Source organism: Monomorium pharaonis, chromosome 4 (assembly GCF_013373865.1).
Source record: "Monomorium pharaonis isolate MP-MQ-018 chromosome 4, ASM1337386v2, whole genome shotgun sequence".
Classification (NCBI taxonomy): Eukaryota; Metazoa; Arthropoda; class Insecta; order Hymenoptera; family Formicidae; genus Monomorium; species Monomorium pharaonis.
Genome location: NC_050470.1, coordinates 2,309,111 through 2,323,756, shown reverse-complemented (window position 1 = coordinate 2,323,756; position 14,646 = coordinate 2,309,111). Strand labels below are relative to the sequence as shown.

The following is a 14,646-nucleotide window of genomic DNA, read 5'->3' as shown; positions in this document are numbered from 1 at the left end:
ACAAACAAATGTCTCATTTAACACGATAGATGCCGAAAAAATATCTTTTAACTCTTGAAATTTTATTTATGTAACTTTATATAAATTGCTCAAAAGATTGTTATACACTGAGAGAAAAATGTAGAAGTATTGAGAACCAAATATTTCTTGTGACATTTTCTTTGATATTTATTTGTTATAAAAAAATTTATTTGTGAAAACGAAATATACATTTCCGTGAAATATTCAGTGAAATATACTTCAGAAATATACTTCTGTAAACTATATCTTATTTAAAGAGATAACATCCAGTGTGTATACAAATAAATAATTTATTTGTTATAAATAAAACATTTAATTTGTCCTATTTAAATAAATCATTTATTAGAGAAAAATACTAAAAGTTTTTTTATGGAAAATAGTGTATATTTTACTTCAAAAATTTATTCCTAAGAAATAAACCAATTAATAAGAAAAATGAGATGCATTTCATAGAAATGTATATTTCATTTTTACAAATAAATTTTTTATAACAAATAAATATCGAAGAAAACGTCATAAGAAAATTTGGTTCTCAATACTTCGACATTTTTTTCTCAGTGTAGTTCATATTTGGATAATAAATTCAAAAATTAAAACATTAAAAATGACAAAGTTAAAAAATTAATAACTCTTAACTTAGTTAATTTTAAACGCGATTTAATTTTTTACTTCAATCAATTAAAAAAAATACGTAAACTTTAATTTTTCTAAATTTTCTTTTATGTAAAAGACAAAATATATGTAAAAAATCAACATTTGTTAGTTATTTCATATAAATTTAATTTGCAAATAAAATAATAAATTTATATAATGATGTACATTGTAATTGTTGTGTTATTTAGAGTAATCTAATTTAAAAAATGACATTTCTAATTTAATATAAATAATACTTTTTAAAATTAACTTATAATTCAATCCAATTAATTTAATCTACATAATTTTTAACTGAGTTTTTCGTTTATACAACACTTTTAATGTAACTAAATTAATTTTATAAACAATTAATTTTGACCTAATTTAGTTAAAAAAATATCAGTTTATTCAACTCTTACGTGTATAATACAGTGTCTTCTATTTGTCTTGTTCATTTTTTCGCTCCGTGATCACATGATTGCGTGGGGATTAAGAAAAATACACACAGTCCCTAGATAGCAATGTATTCGCTCGAGAAAGTTGGCATAACTGGCGATCCAACGTCCTCCGCCAATCACCGCGCGTCGTGGTCGACATTCGACCAATCCCGTCGTTGTATCTCCCACAATGCATTGCGCCGCGCAAAGGAGACTACCATGTTTAATTACCGTGGCTCTTGCTCCTCGGCTTCTCTTCGTTGCCGGACGCCATAGTGTGCAGTCGATTCAGACGGACGCGTGGTATAAGGAGTTCCTACCTTGAAGAGAGGAGCTTTGCTCACAAAGCGACAGGATGGCCGGTACGGAGACTCCGAACGTGAAGTCGGAGGCAGTGAACGCACCAGTTAAGAACAGCAACGAGAACATGGGGGAACGTAATCAACCCGGCGGCGGCGGCGGCGGCGGCGGTGGTGGTGGCGGCGGTGGCGGAGGCGGCGGCGGCGGCGGCGGCGGCGGTATCGGAGGCGGAGGCGGTGGCCGGGGACCTCGCGGCCGAAAAGGCGGTACTCGTTTTTCGGGCCGCGGAGGCGGCAGTGGCGGCAGAAATGAACCGGTATACAATTACTTTTTTTCTCTCAATCTTTCTACATCCCGCGGGCCGAGAGATCACGTCTCGTGCACGCCGCACATCGTGCCGGCGCCATTGCATCGTCGGCGAGGCGAGGCGAGGCGTAAATTATTTTCGAGCCAAATGCGCCCGTCCCACGGCATCTGCGCGGCTCGTAAATCGCGCTATTTCCGGCGCGAATGCGTGGCGATCGTATAGATAGAAACTTCGTCGTGGCGCATTCCTGGCGCGTGGTTAATATTTTTCCGCTTCCCGTTGCGAAATTAAGGCAGCTTCCGGGGGGATTGAGCGTGTTTCCGTCGAGCATCGCGCACGATCGGCGTATTTCCACCCGCCTTTACTATCGTGATTATCGTTAATATCCAATCTAAAAACGGAGGGAGATTGATCATGTCGAGTGAAACGCCGGAGTAAAACGCAAAATGGCGCCCTCGCGTATAAAATGGCGGCGGGCACTCTTGAATTCTCGCGTCGCACGTGCCTCGCGGAGTAAGCTAAAGGATTAAGATGTTATTTAAATAAAGAGTCAATATATTATTGATTCTTGAGACAATATATTATTGAAATATTTTGCATACTAGTAATATATGTTATGATATTCACGTTAATATTAATATTTTGTTAGATAATAAAAATGATGAAATTATAAAAAACATATTATTTTAAAAATCAAATAAAATTGAATAAAACGGATTTAGAAAGAGGATATAAATTTAATGAATTATACATATTTTATATATAATCCCAGATTATTCAGAAACAGTCATGATATTTTCACAGATGAAAATGAATGACTCCATGGATGGAGGGATGGATAATCCTCCTGAAGGCATGGGCGGTGGCATGGGAGGTGGTATGGGGGGTGGTATGGGAGGTGGTATGGGAGGTGGTATGGGAGGTGGTATGGGAGGTGGTATGGGAGGTGGTATGGGAGGTGGAATGGGTGGTGGAATGGGCATGGGACGTGGTGGAGCAATGCGAGGAAGTGGAAGAGGAGGTCGCGGTGGCGGCGACAGAAACATGGCCACTAGGTCACAAGACGTAAGTTCTTTACATCTTACATTCCACATATCTTTTGATGACCACAACTTGAACTTGTATTTCACTTTCAGGATCGACTGATGGAACGTGTCATGGCTATCAGTGGACCTACTCATGAGCTTCCACCACAAGATACAACTGAAAAGAAGTTCAGTGGGCGAAATCGTTTGTATGTTGGAAACTTGACGAATGATGTGACTGAGGAAGAGATACAGACCTTGTTTCAGAAATTTGGAGAAATATCTGAATTGTTCGTGAACAAAGAGAAGAGCTTTGCTTTCCTCAGAATGGTAATTATACGAACCATTAGCAATTGTTTAATGATTAATTGATGTTTTTGCATCAATTTTTTATGAATTGAAATGATTATAATAATTACCGTTTGATATAAAATGATGAGAATTTTTGGCTGTATAATTTTTGAATGATTACATTATTGTTACTAAGAGATATTTTGTTTTGCAAGTACACGTTAGAGAATAGTTGTTCTTTTTCTTCTGTTTCAGGATTATAAAGCAAATGCTGATACAGCTAAGCGTGAATTAGATGGTTCAATGCGCAAAGGTCGTGCTCTGAAAGTACGCTTTGCTCCTCATTCATCAACAATCAAAGTGAAGAACCTTACGCCATGGATATCTAATGAACTCCTAGAGAGAGCCTTTGGTGTATTCGGCGAAATCGAACGTGCAATCGTTAAGGTTGACGATAGAGGTAAAAGCACTGGCGAAGGAGTTATAGAGTTTTGTCGGAAACCATCTGCTCAATTGGCTCTGAGAAAGTGCACGGAGGGTTGTTATTTTATTACGGCGTAAGTTATCACAATTTTCGACAAACTTTTTAATAAATCCCCGACGCCACGCTTGTTTGATGTGTTTTAATCTGCAAGTGTCAAGTCATTTTGCAGGGGTATAAAAAAATATAGTTTCACATAGGAAACATGGTTGATTACTTTCATTAATCGCCGTGTGCTGACCCGTGAAACACAAGTTTATTGTAAAAAAGATGTTTGATATAAAAGAAGCGTACGAAAACGTATACAAGTTGTAAAAAATTGTGTTTTAGTTCCCTTCGACCAGTGGTTGTTGAACCGTTTGAGCAACAAGATGACGTAGACGGGTATCCTGATAAGAGTTTGCCACGCAAGAATCCAGAATTCTTTAAAGCGCGTGAAATCGGACCACGCTTTGCACAGTTAGGTAGCTTCGAGCATGAATATGGTACGAGATGGAAGCAATTACACGAATTATACAAGCAGAAAGAGGAAGCACTTAAACGGGAAATGGCAATGGAAGAAGAAAAATTGGAAGCACAAATGGAATTTGCTCGCTATGAACACGAGACAGAGCTTCTGAGAGAACGTATGTATTCTAATATTAACGTATCAAAAAATATCTTTTATAAATTATATAAATTATATTATAGAACTGCGTATGCGCGAGGCTGATCGCGAAAGGCAGAAGAGGGAGTGGGAAATGAAGGAACGACAAGCTGAAGAGCAAAGGACTCGTGAAGAGGAATTAAGACGGCGTCAACAAGAAGAAATGGCGATACGTATTAGGAGACAGGAAGAGGAATTGCACAGACGTCAACAAGAAAACAATTTGTTTATGCAGGTTTGTTGAATAATAAAATTGTTTAACTTTGAGTTGTTTACTATATTAAGATTTTTTTCTGAACCTATATATTCAACGTTTCGAATTTTTACACACAGACAGATATCATACTTATAATTTAATTTTTTTAATGTTCTAGGAACAAGCAATTCGTAGTGGTGGTGGCAAAAATTATGATTCTGTTAGTAGCAATGATCGTGACGGATATGGTCAACCTGATGGTAAGTAATAAGTTTCTAAAGAATTATATGTAATTAATCTGTGTATTATAATTATATGTACAGCTAAATTTTTGCTGATACAATTGCGATAATTTATAGCTTCTTGATTGTTTTAGCAGTATCAATCAAATGTTCTGTACTTTTTATTTAACAATTAGACAATATCATTATAACAGCTTTATTTGTAACATTATAAATTGATAATAGATGATTATATTAGTTATCGTTTGATTTTAAATGATAAAAATTTCTGGCTGTATAATTTTGAAATGAAATTCATTGTTACTAAAATATTTTTGCAATTTCAAATTAGATAATATTTTTTATTATTTTTTACAGGTGGAAGCGGCATGCCAGTGGTAATGTATCCCTTTAATTAACTATGTTCTATAACTTTATATTACAGCATAAGTTTTTTCTCGTAACACCTTGTGACTTTCTTTTCTCTATGGATATTTTTTTTTTCTTCTTGGGCGGTACAATTTTGAAATATATTCTCATGCGCTTTGCGCAAATCTTATTCATTATGAGTGAAACACTATGTTTTGCATGACGAAATGCAATTCTTTCGTGGTGTGTAACACCATACAAAAAATTAGGAGGATTGATAAATTCTGATATTACCCCCATTGAGCATGCTCTTCAACATAAACAGAGTTCTAATGTCTGCAAAATCAGTACATAATATTCATTATTTCGTTTTTAAATGAATTTATTTATGAAAATATTCATTAAAATTTATTTTGGACATTTGTAACGTGTGGAGGACTCAATGATGCGCATAGCATTTAGATAATGAAAAATGATACTTAAATACTGGATGAAGTGTCAATATTAACACACTGATTTTATTTAAAAATTCTAAATGATATCCATTAACAGGTATTGCTGTTTGCAAAGATCTGTAAACGATTATATAACTATTTTTGCTATTTAACTCTTAAACATATTTTTCTACTGACGAGAAATGCTTTCGTTTTGCATCTAATCTTGATGCACGGATATTCGAATTTATATGATCCACCACTCTCTTTATGATATGAAATCTTCCATCGGAAATACCAATGCCAATGACTTTACGTACTGAAAGTTTTACTCAAAACCTCCGGCTTCTATGGCTGCGTTCCGTTTCACGCATGATGCGCATAATGCATTGTTCATCCTCGTTTAACGTTTGACAAACAACAAGGATGAACGATGCATCATGCATATCATGCATGAAACGGAACGCACCCTATGTTATACACATATGAACCAGCATGTAAACACCACAATATCTAAATTTTATCACAGCATTGAACTAAATTAATGATCTGTGATTCTCATAATAAACATTTTACTACTCTCTGCTGCAAATATTGCAGTTAGAAGTAGTGATCATAATAAACATCAGCGTTAATCGACTGCAGCAATTAAACTTTATTTAATATATTTGCCATATAGCGATTAAATTATTAATATATATTTTTATACGTATATATTAACAATTATATACATAATTATATAAATAATTATATACATAATTATTAATATATGTATGTATAAATATAAAACATATATATATATATACATATATATATGTGTGTGTACAGGACTTTAGACAGATAACCTGTCATGATGTGATATTCCTGATTTTTAAAAATTGACTTCTATATTTATACCACACTTGGCCTACGATTGTAATATATATACATATATATATAATACAATTTAAACTTTTATGCCTTCGGATGAATTATTTAAATCTATAAATATAATTGCCATATTGGTTTCTCCACATGATTGCAGACAGGAGACTCTGGTCTATTATTCTGTAGCCTTAAGAACAATTTTACTTACTATGGAACATTGACACATTCATAATTTAATACTATAGCTTTTGTGCTTTCTATAATACACGAAAAGAATGAAAGAAAAGTTTAGCAAAAGATTCACAGAAGTGATACGGTTCCATAGTAATTCTACTGACTAAGAAGTGCCCAACTAGACTTTTCTTCTAAGTAATTAGATTAAGCTATTGCAAAAATATTTCCAAGGAAATTTAATCGTGCATGCACATATTTAAAAAAAAATCTTCAACTAAAAGTTAATATTGAAAGTTGAATCTTGTTTATTCATTCAAAACTTCATGTAATTTTAAAATACTTATATTTATCAATACTTGGAAGCACGTTATTTACGAAATGCTAACGCATTTGGCGTATTTTGATATGCCCATCATAAGAATATTTTATACATAGTACTGGATTCTTTCACAATACAATACATCTTTGAAGCATTACGAGCACAACGAAAATAGAGCCTGCTTCGAGACCTTGATCACGTCTCTTTGCTGTTCGCGTGTGTGCTTGGAACTTCAAAATTGTATAGAAGCTTAATGTCAGTATTTTACTATTAAACAATGGAAATAACCTTCGGCGTTTTCTCTCTGATATGCGAATCTCTCTCTAATATGCTGATTTACCACATGATTAAAAATCAATTAACCATTTTTATTCGAAAATATTTTATATGCATTAGTAGGTTCTTCTTATTATACTTGGTTCTCACGAGATAAACTCGTTCGTAATTTCTACCAAATATGTGTGTGTGTATATATATGTGTATATATATATATATATATATATATATATATATATATATATATATAATTATATGATTAATAATTATGTCACTCTATTGGGGTTGGGAAAATAAAAATTCTATCTAGATCAACATATTATACAGAAAATATAGGCGTACAAACCTAGGTTTGTACTATTACATCTATGTTACGTACAAATTGAAACATCTACAATTTCTGCTTATTCATTGTGTGATTAGCAAAATGAATCTTGTGTTTTTACTCTCTTATACTATAGGGTCTACAATATAGTTACATTGTTATCAAATCAAGCAATAATCTCTATATCAATTATCTTAATTATGCTTCAACTCTAACTTTAATTCCACGATATAAAATATGATACAAAGTAATACTTTGCGAGTATAATGTTATATTTAAAATGTACTTCAAGTGCAGTTTCTGAGCTTTTATTTTTGAGTTGAAGTCGTGATTAAGAAAAGTAATTGTACGTGTGCGATAAAATTATAAAATTTCGCGTAAGCAACCACTCTGATATTTGTCTACTCACATAAAACAAAAGTACTGTCTGTTGGGCATTTTCTTGGTCTAATTAATGTCACAGAACATATCCGCCAAAAGAGATGTATTAGTAAGAGCTGTATTAAATGCAGTTTACCGCTGTTAGTCGACACACAAACAGCAATCTAACATTGTGTTTTCCCCTTTCTTTTCTATGTGATTTGACGAAAATTGACGATGACCTGTGCTGCTGTCAAACATGGATGGTCGCCCTGAATCGTACGGAATGTACTTATGGTACATCCGCAATTCATGCCCACACACGCGTATCATGCGTTCCTCTGATGTGAACGACATTCTCATCAATGATTAACAACAAACTTTCGGCTTCCCTATACGATTCGCATTCTCCGCGCGTTTCTATAGGACCCGAAATCATTTATGGACGCGTACAATATGGACCGCGGTAGTCGAGGGGGTTATAACGATGATCGTGGGCAAATAATGGATTTAATGGACATGAGGGTTGATATGGGTAATATGGGTGGTGGTCGTGGAGGTAGCGGTGGTAGTGGACGTTGGCAAGGAAATGACCGTAATCGCCCAGATGATTATCCTACAAAACGCCGACGATATTAGACATGCGTAGTACAAAATCTTACTTCGCTGATTTCTTAATACTCTACTAATCGTACTATGTCCTTCATTCATTTCTCATTTTTATATTATCTTGATAACCGATGAGGAAATGGGGAAGGAATAGTGTTGAAAAAAATCGAATATGATTTGTGAGAATGAGATGTTGAACATCGATGGCATAAATATGATTTGAGAAATTCGATTTGTGAATGAACGATGCGTGACCAGTTTTGGATTTAAACACAATTAATGTTTTGATACTTTGACGGATTCTGTGTCCTCCAGATGATATTTCTTCTTGAGCATGTATTCCGATTAATTCAATTCATACTAATATTCAATAACAATATTGATGTTATTAAAAGAATTGACGTCATCAGTTTATTATATGTTTTAAGACATTTGCCTTAAATTGCTGTTTGTTTGATAGATTGCAAAATATCAATTGAAGGGCAATATTTAGTACACTAGATATCTTATTGGACACAATTATTCCGCTGTTTCAGATTCGAATCATGATGATTTTAAATTATACATTAGAGTCTTACTTCATACTATGTGTGTTTTATTTTTAATATCTGAATGATATATGGTCTATATATCTATTTGCTTATAAATACTACACTTAAATATATTATTTAAAAAATTGCCAAGTTTATTTTTATATTACATTTGCATTACAAATATAAGCTGTACACATTTACTACGAAGTAAGATTCAAAGTTACAATTTATTTCAAAATTTTAAAAATTATAAATAACGTTAGATAATAGTACAATTTTTTGTTCTACAATATATCTAAATATCATTGCTTTATTAAACCCTTTTATTCTACATTTTTTCTGTATTTTTAATCTTTTATTTCGATAATAGTCATTCTATTAATTATTTATCTTTAATGAACTAATTTAATTTTTTGTCAGATGGCACTTTTCTCATTTATTATTTTATATTCTTTACTTGAATTTTCTATATACATATATATAAATAGTATTAATGTATAAGCGATAAAACAAAAAGACTAGAATTTTCTAATCAAGATTTGTGCTGACAATGTGCTTGACTTGAAAATTAGTGTTATGTTGTATTAGATATGCTGAGTGTAGTTGCATCATAATATGCAAATTTATCAGTTTCTAAATATCCATCAGTATAATTATCATTTAGTACATAAGTTATATATCATACATATTATATATAAATATATACACATGTCTATACGCAGTGCTATCTGCAAATATAATATTTAATATTTTGTGAAGAATCTTAATCTACAGCAGTAATTAAAAGAGAATAAAGATATATGACACAAATTTATATATCTTAATTTCTAATATCAATCGATATTACTGTCTCTTATGAATTATATATACAATTGAGCCATGAATTATGGGTTGCAACGTTTGCTACTACATGAAACATTACATAAAATATTTGATGACCTTAATTTTGCTTTCAGTTCAACGATTTTCTATATCTTCCACGTAGGAAAGGTTTGATATGATGATCTTAGAAAATTTCTTATAAACATCTTTGGATGTTACACGATTTACTCTTTGAAAAATTATTTGCGATAATTATTTATTATTGTATTTTATATACAATTTGAAAAAAAAGTTATGATTTATAATATTTTATGTTAACAGAGAAGACAATGTATTATAAAAGTATATACAAATTATAGCATTTTGTATAGCTTAGAAAATATTAATAGAATATATTAGTTGAAATTTTTAAAAATTTCTTAATTATTTATAATTACTGATATATCTAAAATATAATTTTTTAAATATTTTTAATGAGAATTTGAATTTAACTATCTAATTATTATACTCATATATTTAAAGTTTTCATTTTTTATATATTGGTATTGAATATAAAGAAAGAGGATAAGATTCTTATGTAATTCTATATATAAAGCCTGCAATATAACGTAAAAAATTTAAAGATTTAATGTACTCATTCTTATATTTATATTTTTTGTAATTATTTGTAGTATTAGAAATTTTGTCTATTATCTTGAATTTTTAAGAATTATTACGGATAATAAAAAAAAGTATATACCATCTTCAAGAATCTTCCACATTCCAGTGTTTAATAATATTTATTTAGAACTGAAATATAATTAATCAAGAGTTTTAACGGAGAGGAGACTACAATCACAAGATAGGCTTACTTACTCGAAACTGCTAGTCAATGAACTACCTGTTAACGAGGTGAGTAGATTTTGTAAAACTATTATGCGTAATCTTACTTTAATCTTCGGGTGGGACATTAAGCAAAAATTACAAAGTTATTATTTATTAACTACTCATTTCTAGGGAATTCTATTAATTATTTTTTAAATTATTGTTTTTGTGACATGATTCGTTCAGAACAGTATAAGAGAAGAAAAAGAAAGCGAATTACTTTGTAATGTTTGCTGACAGACATTACTGTTGATTAGAATTTATTATAATGTGCAACTAATATTTAAATAAGCGACTTTACATTTTCTAATACTTTTATCTTCGACTTGCTTAAAAAGGAAACATTAAATCTTGTTCTAAATAATTATATGATGAATTAAGCGCTCTTGTCAGCCTAGACAGCACTTCTTTTTACCTATGACAACCACAATATCTAGACACGTACTTTGAAAAGGTTGTCTTGGTCTAGCTATTGAAATCTAGGCTGTAATGACAGAGATAATAATTTAAGTAACAAGTATAACAAATTCTTCTTACTTTGTGCCACTGTGAGTGGCAAGAAATATTCGCGATGAGTTTTTTATATCATTTTGACGATGTCGAAAAACAATTTCGTGCAATGGAAAATGGGCATTATGACTATATGTGATTTTATAGGAAGGAAATGTTTTTAGCACACAAGGATATTATTATATCTTTGATAGCAAAACCAAAGGAAACGCAAACATTTGTAATTTACTAATTCTTGAGATACTATGCAGCTTTACGAAATATTGTGTGATGAGAGAATATACATAAAAACCTGAGCAAATTTAGAAATTTTCGAAAAATCTACTATCATCAGGTATTCTTCATGTACCAAAATTTTTTCAAAATTATCTTTGACATAACGTAAACAAAGTTACGCGTAACTTGATTTTCCTCGCACTGTTAAAAAAAGATTGTTGCCCAAAAATCCAAAACTTTTCTTATATCTCTGAGGTTTTTATGTATTTTTATAATTATTGCCGTGTTATGTGACACAGAATGTTAGAATACACTAAAAATTTGCTTCGGCTAACAAAATCTGCAATTATTTAAAGTACAAGAAACTATTTATTAAATATATTTTATATGTATTTATTTTAAGTATAATGAGTTAAAAAATTTTGATTTATTGATTTATTGAAAAAGGAAAGGTTAAAAATTCTTTTTTAATTGATAATACAATTTATAATATAATTGTATAATATATTTATATTCATATAACTTCAATTTTAGTCATATTAAAAATATTACGTATATTTTATGATTTATTATATATAATTATTTTATCCTTTACGTTTAATATAATTATTTTAGTAAAATTGTTTATTAATATTTTTTAACTTTCTATATTAATACGAGACTTTGATTATACATATATGTTTAATACTTACTTAAAACACTTATATGAAACTTATGTTTTAATTATATATCATTACTGTTTTATATGATGTAAAGTTAAATTAATATATTTACGTTAAATTCTTGATGTAAAACATAATTGTTACATGTATCGAACAATGCATACTTTATACTTTATAGATTGAAGTTTATTGTACGCGAATATTTAAATTCTTAGAATTGGAGTCTCCTAAAAACAATGTCTTTAATATCTAATAAACACGTATTTACCATATGTTGTGTATGTTTTCAGATTGCAGCACCAGGTTGATCACGAAAGCGTTCACAAACTATAGGTATATTTTCAATTTTTATATTATAATAATCTTCATATTTAGTTAACTTTAAGTATCAAGTTATTTATGGTTAGATTTTTCTTGTATAATAATTGTTTTGGAATTCTTAAGCTTAAAATTGCTTTGTCTTGTCGATTAACTGTTTGCTTTATAATAAGTTTGCATGATACAAATCTTTATCATTTCGGAAGTTTATTATAGGAAAATAAATGGATCACATATGGAAAATTCTATTAACATTGACGAACATTTTTTTGCATTTAATATAATTTTTTTATAATATACAATTTTCTTGCAATATGTTGATATAAAACATTATCAAGACTTCAATGATGATACTCTTTCGGGGCTGAAGCCTGATGTAAAAAACCTAATTCCAACGTGTACATTTTTTTGCCTGAAGCAAGTCTTGAACTATATTTTACTGTGTTAAGTAGTTCATTAATAATCTACATTTGTTTTTCATAAAAATGTTTTGTGTAGATTACAAACTATACTCTGATGTTTTGAGACAACACTCAGGCTTGACGTCATTACATGAAGTAATAACTTTATATTAGGTTTGTATAATCTTGAGTTTTTTATATTTGTTTTTTTATATTTATTGTTTACAATTATATTTTTATTATTGGGTTGTCGGAAAGTCATGACGTATTTTATTATGTTTTTCACTTAAATATCGAGCTTGCTTATGTATCCCAGCTTCTTGAGATAATCATGAATGCTCAAATGATGGATGTGCAATGTTTCTGCAGTTTCTCGCGTTGTATAATGTTTGGCTTAATGCTTTATTTTGTCATTATCAACCTCGATAAGCCTTTCTGACCGAAGAGCGTCGTTGAAGTCAAAATCACTAGCACAGAATTTCATGAACCATCGTTGGCATTGATGTTCTTGTAGAGCATTGTCACCGTAAACTTTAACGCAACTTTCACAAACTTGATGCGCGTTCTTCCCTTTCCGGAAGTAAAATAGTAAAATATGGCAGAAATATACAGTTTGGTCTTTTATATTCAATTTGTTGTAAATTCTACAAAACAAATTGCTTAATTTTTTTTAGAATGAAGCTAGAACTCAGCTGTTAAATGACAATGCAGTAACAAACATACGAATGACTCTAATACTTCCACAAATGAACTAGCGCCATATGTTGCAAAAATGTCATGACTTTTCCAATAATCTAATAATTTTATTGTGATGATAAATTTACTAATGATTCTAATGATTTTTAATAATCCTAACGTGTACTGAATAAATTATAATCATGATCTGATTTAAATGTTATATTATTATACTTATATTGTTAACTTTGCTATTTTTTTATTTTTATGTTATAGGAAAGTTCATAATATGTGAAGAAATAACGCAAATTGGTCTGATATTATAGGACAAATTGTTTTAAAGGTGAGAATAGTATTATATATAAGAATATGTTTGTACAACATGTATTTAAATAATGCGTTACGCAGACTTAAAGACTTGAAAGAACTTTTAATATTATAAATATTAATGTATTATAATGTTAAATATCAAGACTGCAATGATGATATTCTTTCGGGGCTGAAACCTGATGTACAAAAATTTAATTCCAACGTGTACATTTTTTTTTTACTGAAGCAAGTCTTGAGCTACATCTTTTGCTGAATTAGTTAATTAATTGTCTACACTCGAGTGTTTCATATAAATATTTTGTATAGGGGATTGCAAGACGCACTTCGAAGAATAATTTCCAGCAACCAGTAGCTAAGAGAATTTTATTTCGTAGAAAGGTAAACTACTTGTTATACTTATTAACTTATATTGACTTTTATAAGATATTATAATTTTAATTACTTAACAAAAAATTAACAGTTTAATTAGTTTTGTTTTATAATGTAATTAAATATGTTTATAATAAAATAATTTTATTAGCGTTATATTTGCGAGAATAAAATACAAGACATAAACAAAATTTTTATTGAAGTTTTGTACTGAAAATAAACTGATGAATAACTGGCTAGAGTCCTGAATGAAAGATGAGAAAGCATTCGTTCACATGCTGATTTGTATAATGCCTTGATTTTTATGTCGATGTTTATTTTACGAAAATAATGTTTTTTTTATTTGTTACAGCATTCTACGCAGTGTGGTTCAGTGATTGGAACTTAATTATTTAAATATCTATAATTTTTTATATTTGAATAAATATATTTTTTATTAAAATAAAAATTGCGTTTAATCAATTAATCGTTTATTTTATTGAATTATCTTTAATATTTTGTTATTTATATCATATTGCACATTATATTATTTAGTGGATAATGAATTGGAATCAACAATCGAGGACAAATGGATAATGACATTTTATGATATTCTAGAAAAATATAATAATTATATATATCGTGGAAAAAGCTTTGACAAAACATTTTATTGTTA

The 14,646-nt window shown here is 30.2% G+C and overlaps 1 protein-coding gene across 3 annotated transcripts; it reads left to right on the top strand.

The window, feature by feature from the left end:
• Positions 1-1,172: 1,172 nt before the first annotated feature.
• On the top strand, positions 1,173-14,453 carry LOC105840872 (hrp65 protein). 3 transcript variants are annotated; one of them, XR_004962788.1, is made up of 13 exons: positions 1,186-1,707; positions 2,503-2,763; positions 2,835-3,053; positions 3,270-3,571; positions 3,826-4,121; positions 4,186-4,376; positions 4,516-4,597; positions 4,937-4,956; positions 12,189-12,231; positions 12,715-12,791; positions 13,569-13,635; positions 13,929-14,000; positions 14,344-14,453. XR_004962788.1 is itself a non-coding variant. In XM_036285230.1 (9 exons), the coding sequence occupies exons 1-9, from the start codon at positions 1,447-1,449 to the stop codon at positions 8,319-8,321; spliced, it is 1,845 nt and encodes a 614-aa protein (XP_036141123.1). In that variant the 5' UTR covers positions 1,188-1,446; the 3' UTR covers positions 8,322-9,634. The 3 variants fall into 3 exon arrangements, 1 of the variants encoding a protein (XP_036141123.1); XR_004962789.1 differs by lacking the exon at positions 12,715-12,791 and having other exon boundaries at positions 1,173-1,707; XM_036285230.1 differs by lacking the exons at positions 12,189-12,231; positions 12,715-12,791; positions 13,569-13,635; positions 13,929-14,000; positions 14,344-14,453 and adding an exon at positions 8,109-9,634 and having other exon boundaries at positions 1,188-1,707.
• Positions 14,454-14,646: the final 193 nt, after the last annotated feature.

What these genes read in the sequence shown, in the direction of transcription:
- LOC105840872 (XM_036285230.1), top strand. Translation starts at nt 1,447, where the DNA reads ATGGCCGGTACGGAGACTCCGAACGTGAAGTCGGAGGCAGTGAACGCA. An exon ending in AAAACAATTTGTTTATGCAG is followed by an intron (nt 4,377 to 4,515) that starts GTTTGTTGAATA and finishes TTAATGTTCTAG; the next exon opens with GAACAAGCAATTCGTAGTGG. An exon ending in GTGGAAGCGGCATGCCAGTG is followed by an intron (nt 4,957 to 8,108) that starts GTAATGTATCCC and finishes GCGTTTCTATAG; the next exon opens with GACCCGAAATCATTTATGGA.